At 43.1% G+C, this 23,011-nt stretch overlaps 1 protein-coding gene across 2 annotated transcripts in view; it reads right to left on the bottom strand.

The window, feature by feature from the left end:
• Positions 1–4,249: 4,249 nt before the first annotated feature.
• GYG1 (glycogenin 1) overlaps positions 4,250–23,011 on the bottom strand; it is a 40,175-nt gene continuing 21,413 nt past the window's right edge. Inside the window, exons 6-7 of one of the 2 annotated variants that reach the window (XM_036349064.1) lie at positions 7,668–7,910; positions 4,250–5,069 (exon numbers count right to left, since the gene is read on the bottom strand). In XM_036349064.1, the coding sequence (XP_036204957.1) occupies positions 4,829–5,069; positions 7,668–7,910 (484 nt within the window). In that variant the 3' untranslated portion in view covers positions 4,250–4,828. The remainder of the gene's footprint in view (positions 5,070–7,667; positions 7,911–23,011) is intronic. The other variant, XM_036349065.1, reaches the window with a different exon arrangement.

Here is a 23,011-nt window from a genome sequence, read left to right as displayed (position 1 = left end):
GCCCCCAGTGGGAACCCTCACCCCATGAGGGTGTGGCCAGCCTGGGTGAGGGGCTGATGGCTGTTTGCAGGCTGGCCACAACCCCCAGCCACCCAAGCTCCCAGTGGAGGCTGGCTGGAAGCAGCTATCTGGGATTTATTTGTCTTCTATAATTGAAACTGTTGCCATGAGCGGAGGCCATAGCTGGCTCGGGCAGGTGGGAAGCTTGGCTTCCTCCATCGCCCAGGCAACCAAGCCTCCTGCTTGCTCCAGCTCCGTGGCTACCAGCCGCCATCTTGGTTGGGTTAATTTGCATATAGTCACTCTGATTGGCTGGTGGGCATGGCTTAGGGTGTAGCAAAGGTATGGTCAATTAGCATCTTTGTCTTTTATTAGTGTACACATCCTAATATATAAAAACCCAGGGTCTGTAACATCCAAAACGACCAAAGGCTCAATGGACCACTGAGGGTGCCACTGAGGGTGCCCTGACCCAGCACTGACTGCCGAGGGGGCTGCGAATCAGGTCCGAAGAGAGGCCTGGAAAGAAAAGCAGGGTCTGACCCATAGCCTCTGTGACAGCTGTTGATCAGCACTTGCCTCTCTCTTTCGCTCTGGGCCTGGCCAGCAGCCATGCCTCTCTTTTGGGCCTCCACTGGGGCTGCTGTTCAGACCCACCTCTCTGATCAGGCCCATTGATAAGCCCAGAGACACTGATTGGCATAGAAACTTACCAATCAGAACCAAATCTGGGTGAAGTGTGAGGAGCCAATGGCTGCTTAGGAGGTGGAGCTTTTGACGCTAACATAGAAACTGACCAATCAAAACCTAATCTGGGTGAACTGCGAAGGCAGAACCTAAGGTGGAGTCTGAGGAGGGGTTTTAAGGGCAACAGCTGTTTGGTGTAAGGTGTAAGAAAGCAGTTCATTTTTTTAATGACCAGTTTGGCAGTATAATGCATATGGCTGGCTATCAGTCCAGAGATAGGGATTATGTATTTTTGTCTGCCAAGAGCATCTCCTCCTGCTGAAAAAAGCTTTTCCCCCCATTTAAGCAATCCTATCCTATATAATCTATCTATACTAAAAGGGTAATATGCTAATTAGACCAGGTCAACTGGCCATCTTCCGGACATCCGACTTCCTTCCGGACTAAGCCATGGTAGTGGGGGCCAAGGCAGAGGCAGTTGGGAGCGAGATCAGGCCGTCAGGGGAGGGCAGTTGGGGGCAACCTGGCCGGCAGGGGAGGACAGTTGGGGGCGAGATCAGGCCAGGAGAGAAGGGCAGTTAGGGGCGATCAGGCAGGCAGGCAGGCAGGCAGGTAAGTGGTTAGGAGCCAATGGACCCAGATTACGAGAGGGATGTCTGACCACCCGTTTAGGCCTGATCCCTGTGGGCAGACATCCCCCAAGGGGTCCCCAATTGGAGAGGGTGCAGGCTGGGCTGAGGGGAATCCCCCGCCCTGTGCACATATCTTGTGCACCGGGCCACTAGTATATATATAAATCTAAACTCAGGATACCATATTATCGATGAATGGAAGTACACAGAAATACTTCAGCTAATAAGAGTATCACCATTTTGAAATCCCTAATGCAATAATATATCTAGGTAATGATCACTAATAGCAGTTAATATATGAAGGTAACCAGTGATTTGGAAATAGCTAACACCACTCTAAAGTACTGTCAATAGAATACAGGGAAACATGTCAAACTGCAATCAGCAAAATGCAGAATGTGGGGGACTACAGGACAAATAATCTGGTTTCTAAAATTGCAAGGAGACAAAAATGAACAAAAAGGGAGGGTACAGAAATAAAAGATTCTACCAGAGAGGTATCAACCAATTATACTGTATGGGCCTTACTTGGATCCTGGTAAGAACAAAGTGGAAATAAAACAATAATGGAGACATTTGGAAATAATTGTTTTTTGGTTTTTTTGGTGTTATCTTCAAAAGTTCTTATATCTTGCCATGGCTGGTTTGACTCAGTGGATAAAGCGCAGGCCTGTGGACTGAAGTGTCCCAGGTTCGATTCCGGTCAAGGGCACGTGCCTGGTTGTGGTCTCGATCCACGGTGGGGGGTGTGCAGGAGGCAGCCGGTCAATGATTCGCTCTCATCATTGATGTTTCTCTCTCTCCCTCTCCCTTCCTATCTGAAATCAATAAAAATATATTAAAAAAGAAAATTCTTACATCTTATATATATGGCAATATTTCATATGAAATTTCTTATATGGGATTTGCCTCCAAATAGTCTGGTGTGTGTGTGTGTGTGTGTGTGTGGGGGGGGGGGGGGTTGAAAGAGTTGGTGGGGATATAGATTAAACAATTATTGAAGCTGGGTGATAGGCGTTCTTTAAACTCTTCTGCTTACTTTTGTGTGCATCTCTAATTTTTCTTTAATACAAAAAAATTAGATATAAATTACATGAATGAAACTTCAATCAATTGCTATTGAATTTAGAATAAAATCCAAAGCCCACACCTTGGCCTATGAAGCCACTTCCTACCTCTCCATCCTGTCTTGGTATCCTTTCCTTCCATCAATTTCTTGCCTGCTCCAGGTCTTTCCTCACACGTTTCCCTTTTAAGGGGATATTCTTCCCTTCTCTCTGGTTACCTCAGCACCTCTCTTTCTGGCTTAATCAGTATCTTATAGAATCTTTCTTGACCACCCTAAGGTTGGATCTTGCCTGTCAATATTGTCAGTGTACTTTAGCATAATTTGTAATTATATTTGTTTCTGTTTTGGTCTGTTCCCTACTAGACTATAAGGAACTATATCTTGTCAGTCCTATATTTCTAATGCCTGTCACATGTGTGATATGGTAGGTACTAGATAAATACTTGGCAGATGTTATTTCTGAAATATGCCCAACTATTTTGTTGAAAGCAGACAATTATCTTTGATCATTGGGATTGTGAACGCAACACAGAGCTTTGAAATTATACATACTGTCCAGAAATAAAGGCTCATTTGTATGACTTGCAAGTTACACTGTAAAGAAATTAATTTCCGTTTAGCCATGTTTCTCTATGCTTTGGATTCTCATTGGAAGAGATTAGCTCATACCCCCTGATGCAGAGATCCTTCGACTTGGAGTATCTTGAGAGACTTTGGAGCACAGCACCTGACAGTGCTTTATGTATTTAGCAACTCAATTCTCCACCAGTCAAAATAATTGTTGCTTATTTTTCCTTCAGGAATAATTTAATATTTTACAATTTTGGGTAACTCCACATGTTCTTCTTGAGCTCTTGTGGTAGACAGCCTCCAAAGTGGTCTCCAGTCATTCTTGCCTACAGAATTCCAGACCCCTGTGTATTCATCTACACCAGTGGTTCTCAATCTTCTGGCCCTTTAAATACAATTCCCTCATGTTGTGACCCAACCATAAAATTATTTTCGTTGCTACTTCATAACTGTAATGTTGCTACTGTTATGAATCATAATGCAAATATATGATATGCAGGATGGTCTTAGGCGACCCCTGTGAAAGGGTCGTTCGACCGCCAAAGGGGTCGCGACCCACAGGTTGAGAACCTCTGATCTATACCCATATTTAATAGGGCTAACCTGTGTAACCAGTGGGATACTGTGGAAATAAAGAAGGGTGACCTTGAAGTTTAGGTCATAAAAACCATTGAAAGTTTCTGCCCAATTAAACCTCAAGTTTCTTCTTGTGAATGGTGTTCCCCTGTTTTCTTCAATAGAATGATTTCTGAATACTCATTTTAGTTTTAAAAGGTCATTTTGCATCCTATCCTTCCCTAGCTTGCCATCTTTTCAACCTAGAATCATTTGTACACTTAATATATTCTTAAAATTTCTATCATTTTAAGCTGTGGATAAAAACACCAGAAGACACTGGGGTCCAGTATAGATTCTAACAGTCCTAGAAGATTATTGGGTATGTTCAGAGACAGACAATGAACCCATGATGATTTTAAGGTCACAACACTCTAAATCTGAATACTCATTTCCTATGAAGATGCAATGTGGGTCACAGATTAGATGAGCTTGATCTCACTTTCATCAACAGATCCATCCCATCACTGGAGAACTCTAGATTTAATTATATTTTGCTATCTGGAAACCAACTGTATATATATTCTAGCACCAAGTTTTACACTGGTTTATATATATATTCTAGTACCAAGTTTTACACTGGTTTTAAAAACACTGACATCCTACAAATAATGAAAAATTCCCCAATATATTTTTTTGCAAGGGGTAGGAATCCTTAATTAAACTAGACAATAAGATATGTCAATAAGTCTTTATTTTTCATATAAGGTGTCACTGCTGTTTTCAGATATACAGAACTGAATAGAAGCATTTAGCATGCTGCCTCACTGTACATGGAAAACTGGGGCATCTTCAGACACTAAAGTGAGGGAAGAAAATGGGTTGATGCCATTTGTTGATAGGCTTATGCATCACTCAGCAGTGTTACAGGCTGTCCTAACCTGAAAGCAGAACTGTAATCACTCGGGCAGCTCTGAACAATTCTGAAATGCATATCTACGAAGGTGCAACAGCAAGCCAGAGACAGATACCATGTCCCACTCTGAAGGGAGACTGATCTGGCCCCTGGCTCAGCCAATTTTAAGAGCTGATATAGCCATCTTAATAGTTTGAGTTTCCCTTACCACATATGTTGGCAATCAGCATAACAGAATTTCTGAAACATCAGCTGAATAAGCCCCAGTTTAAAAAACAGGCCATTGTCCATATAACAATTGCTACTTCATAACTTCTGCTCAGTTATCACTTGTCCTACAAAAACCCTTTATCTGATGAATTTTAGTGAAAGCCTCTAGCAACTGTAACAGACTCAGCTCTAGATAATAAGTATGAGAAAAAAGTGCCTGTGAAGTGGATGTGTCCATGGGAAAGTGGCAGTGTTTCTATTGGAGGTAAGTGTCAAGTTTCCTCTTGATGTTGTCAAAGGAATCTGCTCCCATGTAATCAGCCTGGCCCTGTTCCCACCTCTCCTTCCGTTCTTCTGAGGATACAAAAGGCTGTGCCGTAGCCGGGGTCTCCCCAAGGGACAAATGTGACACAGCTCCGGAGACATCTTCCTAGAAAGGAGAGCATAATCAGAGACTCATTGAGAGCTGAAAATCAGACAGTTTTAGAGAATGCAATAAACTGAAGAAGGTGAGAAAAGCCAGGATGAATTATCATGCAAAGTAGCAAAAACTGGAAAGTATTACATGAAACAAACAAAAAAGGACACAGAAATACAAGGGTCATATGATTTTTTCCCTAACAAAATGAAGACTTCTTGACTCAGTGAAAACATTAAGAGAACAAAGTAATTAAGGTTAATGTTTAAGTTCTGCATACCTTTCTAGAGAAGCCACAAGAGAAAGCCAGTGTAGTGTATAGACCAAGTCTGAAAGCTGCAAACAGTTCATTAGAAAGTGTAAGATGATGGACAAGGGAACAGTCTCATGATACATAAGTCTCGATCTGTGAGCTCAGAAAGGTTGAGAACTTAAACAAAATGATACGTTAGAGGCTAAGCTTCAGAAAGAACCTAACCAGAGAGCCGCACCACATACACAAGTTGTCACATCATAAAAGCGAGAGATAAATGGTTTGAGACCATGCACCAAACTCATCTGCCTATTCAAGCTTATTACCATGTAGCATCTAATCTTGTAGCTTCTGCACATGTAATTAACTTAGTTTTGAACTACTGTTTCAATTTCCAGCTTTACTTTTCTTGGTTCATAATTCTTAGTCCTTGGGTTGCAGAAGGAACAAAATGAATGTGCAGGAAATGGAGCAAACCTACTCTATATTAGATTCTTATTACATATAGACACACAATTAACTGCAATTGTACCCTAAAGGAATATCAAAGCTATCCTTCACAAAGCTCTGAGTTGAGAAGGTACTGGAAATCTTGGAAGAGAAAAAGGAAGGCGGAGGAATACATTTAGGTATTGCTTTTAACAGAAACTGGCAGAATAAAATTTCTGATTACTTGTTTTTGTTGCTATATCTACATGCATGTGTGAATGCATATGAATGCATTTAAATACACTGGAACTCCAAGGTACTTGGGTGGATTCCATGGGATTGTATTAGAGCTGAGGCAATATAAGTCCTTCCCTTGGATTAGTTCTGCCTTTGCCTTCCATTTGCAACAGGAATGATTTAGGGAGGCTCTTCCAGAGTCCTCCGCTCACCGTATTTTTCATAAGGATAACAGTCTCTCAGACCTGGATTTGAGTCCCAGTTCTCCTACTGACTAGTCTGTTACACAAATAAGAGCAGTTATGTAACTTCTTTACATTTCTGTTAATTTTAATATCTAGAGAGAGGATATTAACAATAATAATACTTACTTGATAGACAAGTTTAACTGTTAAATAAAAATACCTAACTTTTATTGAGCACTTATTATGTGCCAGGCAATGTTCCAAGTACTGTGCAAGTGTTACTTCATGATCCATACAAAGCAATTAGAGTAAGAATGTAAGCGGTGCATTATTTTTCCCATTCTCCTTTTCATATTTTGTTATAAGTGCTAATAAGTGCTAAGAAGTATCTCTTATAACCTTATAGTCTCTTATAGAAAGGCAATTAACTGATCAGTTAGACTTGATTATAACTTACCCATAGTTCTATTCTTTATAGCTTAATATGTAACATACAGGTTTTATTTATTTTTAATTTATTGAATTTATTGGAGTGACACTGGTTAATAAAATTAAATAGGTTTCAGGTGTACAATTCTATAACACATCATTTGTACTGTGTGTTCACCACCTCAAGTCAAGTCTCTATCCATCACCATTTATCCCCACTTTACCCACAACTACCTCCCCAAAATTTAATTTCTTATCGTTTCCCAATTCCTCCAAAAGAACAAACCTTAGAGGAAGAACTTTAAAGTCAGAAAAGATGCTAAGCACTTTTTTATTGTAAATGTTAATATGTCATTTCCTCTTACAAGATTTCTTTTACAAGATCCTATATAACCATGTAAGAGTACAAACATGGTATATCAAAATAATCCTGGAAAAGTATTTGCTTATATGTTCATGCTGTAATTTTCACTGAAAATACATTCTTCTGAACAGATGGCAAAAATAAAATCAATATGTTTAAATGTATGCAGTTTTGAAAACATGAAACGTAGCATTCACTGCTTTAGGAATAATCATAGGACAGTTGGGCCAAGAGGCTTATAGTTACAATATGTGGAAATATAGTAAAACCTCTAAAACCCTTTCTTATGTTCTCTGATCTGAGGAAATTTGCCAGAAACTCTACTTCTGCGTTAGTCTTTGCTGGTAACATTTCTCTCTTCTAAGATGAACATTGTTTTCTATCCACACAATCTTATCTCTTTGTTAACATACCACCAAATACTCCATGTCTACTGGTATACAAAACTTTAAAAATACAGCATTGTCTAGCCAGTGTGGTTCAGTGGTTGAGCTTTGACCTATGAACCAGAAGGTCACAGTTGATTCCCGATTAGGGCACATTGCCCAGGTTGTGGGCTCATTCCCCAGTGGGGGGTGTGCAGGAGGCAGCCGATTAATGATTCTCATCACTGATGTTTCTATTTCTCTCCCCCTCTCCCTAACACTCTGAAATCAATAAAAATACATTAAAAATAAATAAATAATAAAATAAAAACCACAGCATTAAATTACCTTAAAGGAGAAACAGAACCTACCACATTGAGGTGTGGGTGGGTGTCTGAGATGAGGCCAAACTGCTGCAGCAGAGGTGAAACGCTGGTGGTGAAGATGTCCCACCACAGGCTGAGGAACTCAGGGTGGGTCATGGTGGGATCATGGGACTCACTTTTGACACTTTTTGTTTTAGGATCATAGGTGTAATTCCACGGTTTGATTCGTCCCAGGAAATGCACAACTTTGGCATTTGCACCAAACCTGCCAAGTGAAAACAAGTTGAAATGGTTAGTGGATTCTGAGCACTAACAAAAAGATAAGCAGCACTTTGTTCTGCAGACTAATAGTGCAGCTTCCATCCTACAGTAGTGGCTGAAAAGGAAATTGAGTTCCCTGGAAAATACTTAGGCATGCTTTTTAAATTATTCAACTGTATGTTAAATATACACAAAATTCTAAAGTATCAGTGGTTCAGTGCAACAACCCAAACACAATTCACTGTGCATAGCAAAGGTACAGCTGCTTAGAAAACCATGTGATATTAGCTACTCAAATTGAAAATGCTCAGCTCCTGGGCATGTACCCTAAAGAAACTCTTGCAGATGTGTGACAGGAGACATAATCAAAATGTTCAGAGCAGCAGCACTGTGAAGTAGGTGTGAACTGGAAACAACTGGATGACCATAAGTTCGGTGAGATGACTGTTGAGCATGTTCACTCCGTTTCCCAGCCTCTGTGAGGAGTGCATGTCCCTGCCTCACTAATGTTGGGTATGCTCAGAGGATTTGCTTTGGGCAACTGAATGTGGGGAGCAGTGAACTGTTTTTGTTCACCTTCTCTAAGCTGCCACTTCTGCAGCAGAGAATGTGGCCTGGGCAGCCTGCAGGTTCCGAACTGAGACGCTTGGAGCAGACATGGATCAAGCCTGTGGCCTGCCCAAAACTCAGCTTAGGTGACCAGAGCTGTCCGGGCCTACCCAATAACACATGAGCAAGAAATACAGGCTTAATGCTGAATGTCACTGAGATTTTATGCTTATTTACCCATTCTATTTTTTTTCATTAAAAATATTTATTAAATATCAGTTCATTAAGTATTCCCACTTTATAACTGCTCTTTTAACTTTTTAGGCTTCTATCATTTTTTTCTAGAAACAGACCCACATTCTCAGTTGGTTGAAAGGGGAGGACAGTGAGGGGGAGGCTCATATACCTGCATTTCCATTTCTCTCTCTGGCAAAAAAATTAGCCATGGATACTTTCCCTCATGTAATTTCAAAAGCAAGTATCACCCCTTCACTTTAAAACAAATGGCTCTCTGTGCCTGTCCTGTATAATAAAGTCCAGGTTATATGATCTGAGCCTTCATATCCTTTTTTTTTTTTTAAGGACAACTTCAGGTATATTTATATCATTGAATACAATTCAGCAGTGAAAATGAAATTTTTAAATATGCTGAAAAAAGAAACATACAAATTCAAATAGGAATACATATGAATACACTTATATAAGGGCAGAACAAAAAGTACTATTAAAAGAGCAGAAGACTGTAATCAATAAAAATTTCATGCCGAAACCGGTTTGGCTCAGTGGATAGAGCGTCGGCCTGTGGACTGAAAGGTCCCAGGTTCGATTCCGGTCAGGGGCATGTACCTGGGTTGCGGGCACATCCCCAGTAGGAGATGTGCAGGAGACAGCTGATCGATGTTTCTCTCTCATCGATGTTTCTGGCTCTCTATCTCTCTCCCTTTCTCTCTGTAAAAAATCAATAAAATATATAAAAAAAAAATAAAAAAATTTCATGATATTGGTTCTCTGGCAGAGGGAAGCTGTGATGGGACAGGGGCCAAAGGAGCTTCTAAGGTACTGGTTGTGTCCCATAAACTTGAATGATGAATATTTTAGAAAACTACATTTTTAAATATTCTTTGGTATATACACTATATTTCATAATAAGAATTAAGAGTGGTCCTATTTTGGCTTAGAGGAAATCTATGACTATAAAACTAAATAATGCAGGTGAATACAACAGGTGGCAAAGGAAGGGGGGCAATAGGAATTCAGAGGCAGGAGGTCACTGCAAGCTAGGTGCACTGGGGCAGAGGCGCTGAGATGGTGGATGTGACTTGAAGTTTGTACAACTTTACGACAGAAGGAAGCTTTAATAGCAAAAGACAAAACGGGACAGGATCCCTGAGTGCTGGGCTCACGTGTTAGATTTTAGTGGATTTATCCTACAGGCAACCAAAGGATTTGATCATAATACACAGATCAAAACAACGCAAACTATCCATGTAAGCTTTCCTACTGCCTAAAGATTTTTTTAAATGTCAGAAACCTGTTATATAACTGTCATTATCTGAGAGTTTACTATATTCGAGGCCCAGATTGTGTAAGGACATGATTGGAAATAACAGTCCGCAAGGTAGATTTTCCTACAGTGTTAATGGAGGCTCCCAGTGGTGAGTTGCCTAGGGCCATACAGCTATTAAGTGGTAGAGATGGCATCTGGCACAGTTCTATCCACCTGAGCTCTTCCCATCCTACCATGCTCTCATTCCAAACTACTTAAGAAAAATAGAGCCTGTTGTCAATTTCCCTCTTAGGGTGACTATCCCACAGTGCATTTCTTATGAAAATGAAGGCGACCTGATATCCCCAAGCTAACTCTTCATTTTATACACACAGAGCATTTTACATACACACATACACTCACTCAAACTCACACAAGTACTCGCGATTCTATCCTTAAAAGGACAGAAATAATAATGTTCAAATTAGGTATGTGTAAGGCACTATACTATGCTCAGTGCGTGGTCCCAAGAAGCTTTTGTCCAAACAGGAAGATGAGTCATCCAATCCTATCTAATAAAAGAGAAACATGGTAATTAGCCGTACATCCGCTACCCTTCAAATTGGCTAATCAGGGTGATATGCAAATTAACTGCCAGCCAAGATGGCGGCCGGCAGCCAGGCAGCTTGAAGCGAACATGAGGCTTGCTTGCTTCAGTGACGGAGGACTCCAACGTTCCCCGCCTACCGCTGCCGGCCTCTGAGCTTGCAGTTTGAAACATTGTTAAAAATATAGAAGCTAAACAAAGCCCCAGAAACCTGCTTTCAGCCAGCCAGGATCTCAGAGCTGGAGTTGAAACAGTGTTTCGATTATAGAACCCAAACAAACCAGATACCTGCTTTCAGCAGCGGAGGCCTAAGAGCTGGAGCCAAGCCTCAGAATAAAAAAAAAAAAGAAAAAAAGGAGTGGTTGGGAGCTTCAGTCACCCGCCAGTCTGGGTGAGGGCCTGAGGGCTGTTTTCAGGCTGAAAACAGCCCTCAGGCCCTCACCCAGACTGGCCAGGCACCCCAGTGGGGACCCCCACCCTGATCCAGGACACCCTTCAGGGCAAACCAGCCGGCCCCCACCCATGCACCAGGCCTCTATCCTATATAGTAAAAGGGTAATATGCCTCCCAGCACTGGGATCAGCGCAGCCGCGAGGCCTCCTGGCACCAGGATCAGCGTGACAGGGGGGAGCTCCCCAACCCTCTGATCGCCTTGCGGCTCTGTGTGTGACAGGCTGCGGTGCCCCAACCCCCTGATCGGCCCTGCTCTGTGTGTGACAGGGTGCGGCACCCCAATCCCCCAATCGGCCCTACCCTGAGCGTGACTGAGGGTGGCATCGCAACCTCCCGATCCGCCCTGCTCTGTGCATGACAGGGGGCGGTGCCCCAACCCCCCAGTCGGCCCTGCTCTGAGCCCGACCAGGGGCTGCACCTAGGGATTGGGCCTGCCCTCTGCCACCCAAGAGCAGGCCTAAGCCAGAAGGTCGTTATCTCCCGAGGGGTCCCAGACTGCGAGAAGGCACAGGCCGGGCTGAGGGACCCCGCCCCTTCCCCCCCGAGTGCACAAATTTTTGTGCACCGGGCCTCTAGTCCTATATAATAAAGAGGTAATATGCAAATTGACCACCAAGCCCTCACACAAGATGGCAGCCCCCATGTGGTCGCAAGATGGCTGGCAAGGAAGGGCAGTTGGAGGTGACCAGGCTTGCAGGGGAAGGCAGTTGGGGGCACCTGGGCCAGCAGGGGAGGGTAGTTGGGGGCGACCAGGCCGGCAGGGGAGCAGTTAGGCATTGATCAGGCTGGCAGGAGAGTGGTTAGGGGGTGATCAGGCTGGCAGGCAGAAGCGGTTAGGGGCAGTCAGGCAGTCAGGCAGGTGAGCAGTTGGGAGCCAGCAGTCCCGGATTGTGAGGGACACTACCCCCCCCCCCCCCGAACGAATTTCATGCACCGGGCCTCTAATAAAATAATAAAGGACAAGAGCAGTGTCGACACTGGAACCATGGGATTCCAAAACAGCCAGAGCAGGCAGGCATTTCTAAAAGAGGTTTTATTCAGAAGCAGCCAGACAAGGCCAGGGAAAGATATGCAGGATTATGATAACTGCCTTCAACAAATGCCCCAATGTTGATGGGGAAACCATCCCAGCAATACAAACACTTAACTGAAACCAGACAGTGCACAAGTGAAGCGGAGGTGCTCCCTCGCCTTCTCAGACTTTCACTCTTGACTCAAGGTCCCACCTGTCTGCTCCTCCTGTCTTAACTGACCAGGAAGTCTACTCCCATTATTTGCTTAAATCTAATATAAATGTCATATAGTCATTACATGAGATGTAGAAATGCTCATTAAAACATAAGTGCAAAAGTAGGTTTACAGTTGTTTGTTTGCATTGAACATAATACAATAATTAATAATATAAGAATAAACTGCTTTGCGTACTCATGACTGTAAACCTACTTCTGCCCACCCTGTAGATTGAGTACTCACACATGGCAGGCACTGCTAACATTTGCATGACTTGTCTCAGTTAATCTCCAAATCAGCTTTGTGAGGAAACCAGAGTGTGAATAAGTAGCTTGTTTAGGATCACATGGCTGGTGAGTGGCAGAGCTGGGATCCCACTCAGGCCATTGCTCCAAAGCCAAGGCCCTTAACCACAACGAGGCTGTTATTACAAGGAACTCCCAGAGTTACAAGGACAGTGTCTGAGGATATAACATTTGTTACTCCATGCATTAACTCCTTGCCTACAGATGGTAAACCTAAAAGTTGGAAAAGTATGCCTAATGTATCCTGAAAACACCCCAAATATAGTCATTGGCAGAGCAACAGAAGGTAACCCATAGGAAAGAAAGCTACAAAGAAATCAAGTTAGTACTGTCTGAAGAATGGCTGGTCTCAGAAGATGCAGTCTGCATAAAATTTAGAGGAAGGGGAAGAACAAACAAGAAATAGATGATGCTTCCCCTTAAGTGACTGTATCTCAGGGCCTCTGAAGCCCTTCACCCTGTGAACTGGCCTTCAGAGCTCATGGGGAGGACAGGCATGTGGTCCAAGACCCAAGAATGCCACTGTGATGCCGCAAACCCTACACAGTGAGGCTGCCCAGTCTCTGCTGGGAGCAGGACTGCCTACCTCAGCCTCGGGCTCCTTCTGAACCCCCAGGGGCCCAGGTGCTTCTGCAACCTCACTGAACAACCAGCTGCATGCTGGTAGACGCCTCCTCATATGGCCCATCTTCCCCTACATCAACAAGAATGCCATTTGGGGACAGTCTACACCAGTGATGGCGAACCTTTTGAGCTCAGTGTGTCAGCATTTTGAAAAACCCTAACTTAACTCTGGTGCCGTGTCACATATAGAAATTTTTTGGTATTTGCAACCATAGTAAAACAAAGACTTATATTTTTGATATTTATTTTATATATTTAAATGCCATTTAACAAAGAAAAATCAACCAAAAAAATAAGTTTGCGTGTCACCTCTGACACGCGTGTCATAGGTTCGCCATCACTGGTCTACACCCTGGGTTTTGCTGTGGCTCAGACCTGGGCTCTACCTTCATGAATCTTCAAGCATCTCTTTAATGATAAATCAATGTTGCCCTCTGGGGCCAGAGGGAGGACCCTCCTTCTTCAAAATTACCTTATTTTTTTAAAAATAAATCTTTATTGTTCAGATTATTACAGTTGTTCCTTCCCCCCCCCCCATAGATTCCCTTCACCCAGTTCCCACCTCACCCCATGCCCTTACCCCCCCATTGTCCTCATCCATAGGTGTAAGATTTTTGTCCAATCTCTTCCTGTACCCCCACACTCCCTTCCCCCCCCCAGAGAATTGTCAATCCACTCCTTTCTATGTCCCTGATTCTATTATATTCGTCAATTTATTCTGTTATTCAGATTTTTTATTCACTTGATTTTTAGATTCATTTGTTGATAGATATGTATTTGTTGTCACTTTGTTGTTCATAATTTTTATCTTTTCCTTTTTCTTCCTCTTCTTAGAGAATACCCTTCAGCATTTCATATAATACTGGTTTGGTGGTGATGAACTCCTTTAGCTTTTTTTGGTCTGTGAAGCTCTTTATCTGATCTTTAATTCTGAATGATAGCTTTGCGGGTAGAGTAATCTTGGTTGTAGGTTCTTGCTATTCATCACTTTGAATATTTCTTCCCACTTCCTTCTGGCCTGCATAGTTTCTGTTGAGAAATCAGCTGACAGTCGTATGGGTATTCCCTTGTAGGTAACTAACTGTTTTTCTCTTGCTGCTTTTAAGATTCTCCAAAATTACCTTCTTTACCCATTCTACCCTAACAATGTGAAAAATTGTATCCACTAGATCAAGTATGTCAAACTCACGGCCAGTGGACCGCTATGAGGCATGTGGCCCAACCCTCCACGCGAGTTTGACATGCTTGCACTAGATAGTCCTTTCATAGACAGGGCAGTCCCGACTTTAAGAAAGTTCTTAATAAGCCTGTTTGACATAGAAACCAAGATCTTAAGGGGCCCTAAATGTGGTTGGAACTGCCCTTTCCACCCATAGGTGAGGAATTCCTTGGCTGCTAGCAAGATGGGGACATGTGGGAGGCTGCACAGCGTGAGTACCCTCCCAACAGCTGCCCAAACTCAGCAACAAAATGAATCACTAATACACAACATGAGTAGATTTCTTGTAAAAACGCGAAGACCAGAAAGCACTCACAAGGACCCAGAAGTGTGACAGCAGAGATGCATGAGAGGAAGAAAGGAAGGTACTGGGACATGTAGTATTCACGGACCAGCTTCAGTGTTCTGGATCGGCCTCTGTCAGCCCTATTTCCATACAGTAAGAGACGGGATCTCTATTTTGAGGAATGGAGATATTACCACCACACATCTAACAGATCTATAGAAATGAGTGGGGGGTAGGAGGAAAACGGGTTTTGGAGCAAGGACTCTATGGAAAGGGCCTGGGTGAACCACCAAACATGGAAGGTTTGGGCCAGCCCAACCAGGGTCTTTTGAGAGTAAGAGGAGTGGGGAAGGGTGAGAAGTGAGGCAGCTGCTAAATGGGAAACAAGGGTCAGGAAGGTGGGAAGGGAGTGGAGACAGACTCTGAGATTTTACACAAGGCAGTCAGCTCAGCAGATCCCTGGGAACATGAGGGGGACTGGCAGGCCTGACGCTGGCTACCTTATGTGAAGTTTGTGGTAATACAGTTAAGACTCACTAGGTACTAACTGTACAAACAGAACAGTATTTATTTACACAGTGAAGGAGCCTGAAGGGCCGGCTCTCTTAGCTTTCATAATAAAACACTTGGCAAACATGATGAGCAAAAGATCTCAAATACTGTTTTTGAATCTAGGGTTTCAATTAAGGAGATATAAATTCCATGTAATCATTTTTATGTCTCAATCATGTTGCCTGAGGAATGTTTTAAAAAATCATTTTCTATTATTTTAATCAATTTACTTTTCAGTCATTTATGAAAATCCAAAATTACCATGTCAAAATAAGAGCTCAGATCATAAGTATAAGAGGAAATTACTTCTTACTTAAAAGAATATTTTAACCTAAATACAAATCTGGGAGTGTTCCTTATAGAAGGGTAAGCCATGATAATTTTTTGGAATTCTCTCTCACCAAAGGCAACAATCAAGTACCTGCTGGAACTTATGTTGCCTGGCTAAAACCAAAATAACTGATGAATATGAAGGGGAAATGTTGATGGCAGAAGATAGTCTTACCTAACTTCGACCTAGGGCAAGGATAACCAGAAGATTCACTGACTCACTGCCTGTTTAGCCACCAAAATACCCGCCAGGAACAATAAACAAGTTGGGAACATATCACAATTGTCTCCAAATTGCTGAGAAGCATTCATTCTGACCCAGTAGTGGGGATTTGTCTCAGCTTGCATGCATCTCTTAAAATAAGTGTTCTAATTTTAACAGTTAGGATCTCAAAAGAGACCTCCAGATCACAAGACAGTCTGAACCCAAGCCAGCAACAATACTGCTTATGTTAGCCGTTAAAATAATCCCAGTGACCTGATGTTACCAAAAGACCAGATAGAATTTTCATGATTAGTTAGCAGTTGAGAAATGCAGCTGGTAATGTGTGGACGAGACTACAGAACTATTCAGAACGGAAAAGGAACTACTCCACACAGTGCCCACAGGAGCGATTCCATGTGAAGCTCCATATGTGCAGCAGTGCTCAATTAGGCATGAGAGAGAAAGTACAGCTTGGGCAGCCTTCTCTGGGAAGCGCAGAGGCAGGCGGCCAACCTGCACCCACTTTAGCAATGTGTGTTCTCTGGTGCACGGCCACTCTTGCAACTTCTTAGACTGATTCACACAAACAAATTAGCCACCTCTTCTCTCTCCTCAAAAAAATGTCTCTTCTTACTCACTCAGTCTAAATCAAGTCATAAACCCGAGTGCCTAAGGGCTGGGCTGGTCGTGCAGAGGAGTGAACCTGGTGGGGTAGGACTGGGGACCATGAGAGAGCGCATGTCCTATCACTAAAAGACAGATGCTTCCCAGCAAACAACTGTGGCCATCAGGAATACACCCAATTTTTTCCTTGCCATTAAAGCTAAATAAATCTTCGAATCATGTTCTGGAAATCAGAACATCAGTACTCAAACCCAGACTAATAATCTAGCCTAGGACCTAGTTATCCATACCACCTAACAGCTGGCCACTCTTCACAAAGTAGGCCAGGAAAGTCCCAGGGGGCAGGCCACCAGGAAGACTTTCTTGGGCATAGTATGTAATTTTTGGTCTCTCCTGGCTGATTGCTTGCCATTCACTCATCTGTTCATTCTTCCATTGAACCAACACACTCTGCCTTCCTTCACAGTATTGTCTCAGCTCTTATCTGAAGCAGATCTCTCCACTTGTGCCCGAGAACATGTCCCCTTTCACCTACTCAGGACATCACTCCAACAAGTCTCACTTCAGTTTTCTGCATGATTAGTGTTTCTCTCTCCCTCCTTGATCCCTGCCACCAAATACAAACATGCTGTAACTTCTCTCATCTTTACAAAACCACCACCACCCTCCCTGGATCCTATATCCCTATCCAGCTACCAACACATTTCCCTGCTCCCTTTTTAAAGAAAATGCCAGCAGAGTTGTCTACATTCAGGATCTCTCATTACCTATTATCTGGGACCCGCTTCAGCAGGCTTTCCGCTCTTGCCACGACACCAGTGACCACCACATTTCAGATCCAGTGCCAGTCCTCAGCTGTCCTCTGCCTGACCTGCCACAGCCTGACACAGATGCATAGCTCCTCTCCTTCTGCATAGGGATTCTTTGCTTGGCCTGGACAACACCTCACTTTGCTGGGCTTCTGCTGTGCTGTTCTGACTTTTGTCCCTACTCCTCCGAATTCTCCTGCCTCAGGGCTCAGTCTTCAGGACTCTCCTCATAATCACTCTCTTGGTCACATCACCTTGTCTCATGGATATAAATATCACTTATATGCTGACAACTCCTATAGTTTATATCTCACTAGACCTCTCCTATCTCCCAACTCTTATATCTACTTACTTGTTCTACACTAGTAGCCTGGTGCACGAAATTCGTGCACATTAAAAGGGAATTAATTGCCCTAACTGGTTTGGCTCAGTGGATAGAGCATCGGCCTGTGAACTCAAGGGTCCCGGGTTCGATTCCAGTCAAGGGCATGTACCTTGGTTGCAGGCACATCCCCAGTGGGGAGTGTGCAGGAGGCAGCTGATCGATGTTTCTCTCTCATGGATGTTTCTAACTCTCTATCCCTATCCCTTCCTCTCTGTAAAAAATCAATAAAATATATTTTTTTAAAAAAGGGAATTAATTAGCAGAGATATTTTAATATTGCTATTTGCCCTTTCTTGATAATAGAAGTGTAAGAGATGAAAGGAAATTAGTAAAATGTATATGAAAATAATATATAAATTTATTAATAAATAAACAGTAACAAAAGGATATAACAACAGAGGCATGATATAAAAATGACAAAAACATGATATGAAAACAACAAAAACATGATATGAAAACAACAAAAACATGATATAAAAACAACAGTGATGCAAACAATGACTGATAAAGTGATTAAACTTATTCTAGTATCTCCCTGCATACCACATTAAGAGTGAAAACACTTCCAGAGTGCTTGACTAATTTCCCTTGTGATGAAGTACTCAGAACTTTAACTGTAACATCACATGCTCTTCAAACTCGAGAGAAAGCAACATATAACTGACCATGTGCAAAAATGGATTCAGATAGGAATATGCCTACTCTAGTGTCTAGAGTTTGTCCTTGTGATTTATTAATAGTCATCACAAATGCTGGCATCACAGGAAACCGTCGTCGAATCAATTTAAATGGGAGGCCAGTGTCAGATGAGGACAAATTAATTCTTGGAATCAGAACAGCCTCTCCCTCTGCAGATCCTGTTAATACTTCAGCTTCGATAGTGTTAGGTCGTAATCTTTTGATAATAAATCTGGTACCATTACAAAGACCCCATTTACTATTGAGATTTCTCAATAGCATGATGATTGCACCCACTTTAAATTTTAATTTATGACACGGAATTCCTGGAGGAGTAATACTATTAGGAAATTCGATGGGAAAAATTACCTTTTCAGCCTCATCTGTGGAATCAATGTAATCATCAAATATGTGTGAAAATCTCCATCGAGTATATCCAAATTTTCTTCATTTAATTTTTGAACATGCTCATTTTTTGGACAAAGAATTGCATGTTTAGATATATTTTTAATATTATCTATAGCAGTGGTTCTCAACCTTGGCTGCACATTAGAATCACCTGGGAATCGTTTTAAAATCCTGATTCCTGGGCCTCTTCCTCCGAAATTGTTTCTTTGTTATGGGGTGGGGCCACAACGTCAGTAACAAAGAAACAGAATTAAAACTTTATTGTGGGGAGCCGCTACAGTGTTTTGGACAGGTTCAAGCCTTGGACTGATGAGAGGGCACAGTCCTCTCATTGCCACGTGCAAGTCCCAGCTTGGAGGGCAGGGCCCTCCCAGCACAATTATAGCCAACAGCTGTAGTTGTAAGCTTGAACCTATGGTCCGAACATGTGGCCCCACGTGCCTGAGTGATGTAGGCTTGATAGAGTTCAGGTGCATGTAGTTGAGTAGGATTGAAACCCAGGAGAATGTTGTAAACGTCTTGGTCACGCCCTTACTTTGCCTAGTAGCATCTGCTATAAAATAAAGGCATGGCTGTGGGCATGGTCGCTGTCTCTCAGAGAAGCAGCGTCCCACCGAGACCCGGCTTTCATTCTCTTGTCTATCTTTTCTAAGCCTTTCAGCTGCCCCGACTCAGGTTCACCCCTTGCTGTGCCTCCACGCTCCCAGAGCGGGTTCGAGCGGGTTCCTGCCCCAAACCCCACCCTTACAGGAAACAGCTCCGGGAAACAGCTAGGGGGAGGGCGCAGCCGTTGCCAAGACAACCCCTGCAGGACTGACTTTCTTCTGCTTGGTCCTGGCAGTTGTGGTAGTGGTGAACACCACCCATGGTTTTTATATAAGCAGATTTTCACCAGGATGTTCAATATGTACTTCCAATTTACTACATCCAAACTTAATACATTCAATACATCTCTAGCAATCCATCCACAAACCTGATTTACTTCTGGTCTGTCCCATCTCAGGAGATGGCAACTCCTTTGTTCAGCTGTTTAGGTCCCAAGTCGTAACAGTCATCTTTGACATCTTTCTCCCACATCCCACTGAATACCTGATTTTTTTTCATAAGAAGCTGGAAATCTGGGTTTCATGTGAAATTCCCCAATTTTTAAGCATTGACAACTCAAGAAAAACAAAACACCTAAGTGAGAGGAACAACAGAGGCCACTTCATGGCTTCTCATTCCACCTACCACTGCCCTGCTGTGAAAGGGAAGGCCAGCCAAACCCTGGGGCTGCTTGGTCTGGAGACCACCACGGTTGTTCTGAGCCCAGCAGAGGGATTTTAATTCATGCTGAGCTCCCAGAGGCCCACAGGCTCTTTGGAGAGTATAATGGCCTAAATGTTCAGGATAGTCTATTTCAGCTTAGAAGATCTGGATTGCAATTTTACATGAACTTGAAACAAAAAAGTAATGTAACTATCTGCCTGAATTTTTAGCCCTTAATTGTACAAAAAAAATGTAAGGAAAAAATGTTTCTAGAGATGGATCTCTGCAAAAACACAAAAAAAAACCTACAAAAAATAAACAAAAAACCCCACCCAAAGCATTTTCTGGCAGAGGGGAGGGAAAATGAGTTCTCTGATCTGGTTTCAACATTACTAAACAGGTGGCCAAGGCCTGAGAGAAGGCATCACTTGGAGCAGTGTTACCACAGAACAGTAGGCCTGCTAACCCCAGGGGTGAGCTGCAAGGACACAGCACTGACAGGCTGCAGGCCAACTGACTAACGGTGGAGCTTCTCCCCAGTTCCCCATGCATCAGACACTCTATGACTATGCTAATAAACTAAGATTTCCAAAACGAGCTAGGAAGACGGGACCATCCTAACCATTTTGGTAATTTAGATCTCAAACTGTTTTTCTGAGAAATGTATTTAGGAAATATTAAAAACAAAACAAAACCTGGGTTCCTGAGAGAGGGGTCAAGGTCTAGCAAACAAGTCTATCTTCCCCCTAAAAACTAACTGGGCTCCACCTGCTTGTTTTTCTCTGTCAAATAAAACAAATGTGAGCAGTGTCTGTGCAAACCAGACTATCAATGAAAAGGACAGTGTGCTCAGTTGGGTAGTAAGGTGAAAGTCAGATGGAATCCCAATAGTCGAAGGGAATTGCTTGGCGCTGGGGACCATGTTACAAGAAAATCACGAATCTTTAAATGCTAGGATTACCCTGTTTGAGAAGTGAGACCAATTGGCAGGATGTCAGATTCTCATGTCTTCACATATTTATCCCAGGACGAGTGCTCACTCTGCAGAACTGAGTGGGATGGTGGGTAGAACTGCTCACACTATTTTTTTAAAAAAAATAATAATCCTTTCTTTTTTTTAAGAAGATATTTTTATTGATTTTTAGAAAGGAAGGGAGAGAGAGATAGAAACATCAATGATAAGAATCATTGATCGACTGCCTCCTACACGCCCCCTACTGGGGATTGAGCCCGCAACCGAGGCATTGTGCCCTGGATTAGAATCAAACCGGGACCCTTCAGTCCGCAGGCCAATGCTCTATCCACTGAGCCAAACTGGCTAGAGCTGCTTACACTATTTTTTTAAATATATTTTTATTGATTTCAGAGAGAAAGGGAGAGAGATATAGAAGCATCAATGGTGACCGAGAATCACTGACTGGCTACCTCCTGCACACCCCACGCTGGGGATTGAGCCCATAACTAGGGCATGTGCCCTGACTGGGAATTGAACCATGACCTCCTGGTTCATAGGTCGATGTTCAATCACTGAGCCGCGTCGGCCTGGCTGCTCACACTATTAACGATTACTTCTCCTTCGCACTCTCATCTTCTTGCTTGCTTAGCTGGATCTAGTCAAATTAAGCCACTACCCTATTACACACAAATTCAGTTCAAGGGGTCAGCTATCATGGTTTGCAGGAACATGGTTCAAACTGGCAGGGTTATGAGATAGTAAGGATTAAAATGAATCACGCCCACATTGTCAAGCAAGAGTGGTTTGTACTTCATAAGGCCAAGGATTGAGAGGCAATTAATGCTTCTCTTATTCCATCCCTTGACAGTGATTCCTGTTCTGTTCGCTTTCCTCAAACCACAGTTGGTATATTTGAGGGTTTGTCTGTATTGTGCTAGAAAGGGGAGAGAATCAAGAGGCTGCAATATGTTAGAGACACATGCCAAGAGAATAGGTAGGGAGGAAAGCACACAACATACTTATAATCCTTATCTGGGGCTATGACAGAGTCTGCCCAGAAAATAACAGAACAAGAAACATTTCTGCCACAAAGTCCATGCTCATTCCTGTGGTGCTAGACTTACCGGGAGGACTTTGGCTAAGGAACCATGAAGGGCATGTTTTCTGCTCACTCAGGAATGCCCTGGCGGGACAGACTGGAGAGCCAAGCCCAGTTCAATGGGAGCTCAGCTGCTCATGGCTATGTTTCAGGATCAACCTGAAAGCCTGGCCTCTACTCAGGAAACTTGAGTCATCTTTCTGGTTCAACACAATGAGTCAGAGGCTGAAGGATGGGACCCAGGCACTCACAGTGAGACAAGTGTTGCAACTTGGCTGCACTGGTTGCTGAATTAGAACAGCACCAGGGATAGTGCCAAACAAGCACGTTGCCAAAAACAATGGCCTCCACTGAGCACTTTACATGACTGAATTCACTTTATCCTCATGACAACCCTTTGAGGTAAATGTTATTTTTCTCCTTGTTTTGCATACGGGGAACTGAGGCACAGAGCCTAAGCCAGACAGCAGGTAAGGGCAGAGTAAGCCACACACCCACCTTCCTGGTTTCAGAGATTATTACTTATGCTAGTCCATCTCTCAAACAGAAAGGACTAACCATCTAACTAGTCCATCTCTCAAACAGAAAGGACTAACCATCAGGCCTGTTCCTCCCACTTTACATGATTACCTCTCATACTGCTCACAGTACCCTCTGTGGACATGGAGGCAGAGAAGTCCAACTTCTGTTGAACCACAAGTTCAGTGACCATCAATCATCCAGGAAGTGGCTACTCCAGGATGTGAATTTAGGGAGTCCAGCTCCATAGCCCCCTCTCTTGGCCATGACACCACACTGCTATTAGCATCTTGCTTAACTCCCAGCACCACATGGAGGGAGCTGTTATGACCCTCATTTACAAATGAGGAACCAGAAACTAAGCAGCTAGCCTGAGGCAGAAGTTGGGTCTGCACCCAATCTGTTCCTGATCATGACATACAGATTGTTTATCAGAGGTCCAGGCAACCCAGGAACTGATGGGGCCCTTTCCCCATAGGCAGCTAAATGCCCTGAAGGTTATTCTAAGGGCATAGGGATCGATATCATCAAGCC

The sequence above is a fragment of the Myotis myotis genome, unplaced genomic scaffold, assembly GCF_014108235.1.
Source record: "Myotis myotis isolate mMyoMyo1 unplaced genomic scaffold, mMyoMyo1.p scaffold_m19_p_2, whole genome shotgun sequence".
NCBI classification, from domain to species: Eukaryota; Metazoa; Chordata; class Mammalia; order Chiroptera; family Vespertilionidae; genus Myotis; species Myotis myotis.
Note: the sequence above shows the minus strand (reverse complement) of the source record. Positions and strands in the feature narration are given on the sequence as shown.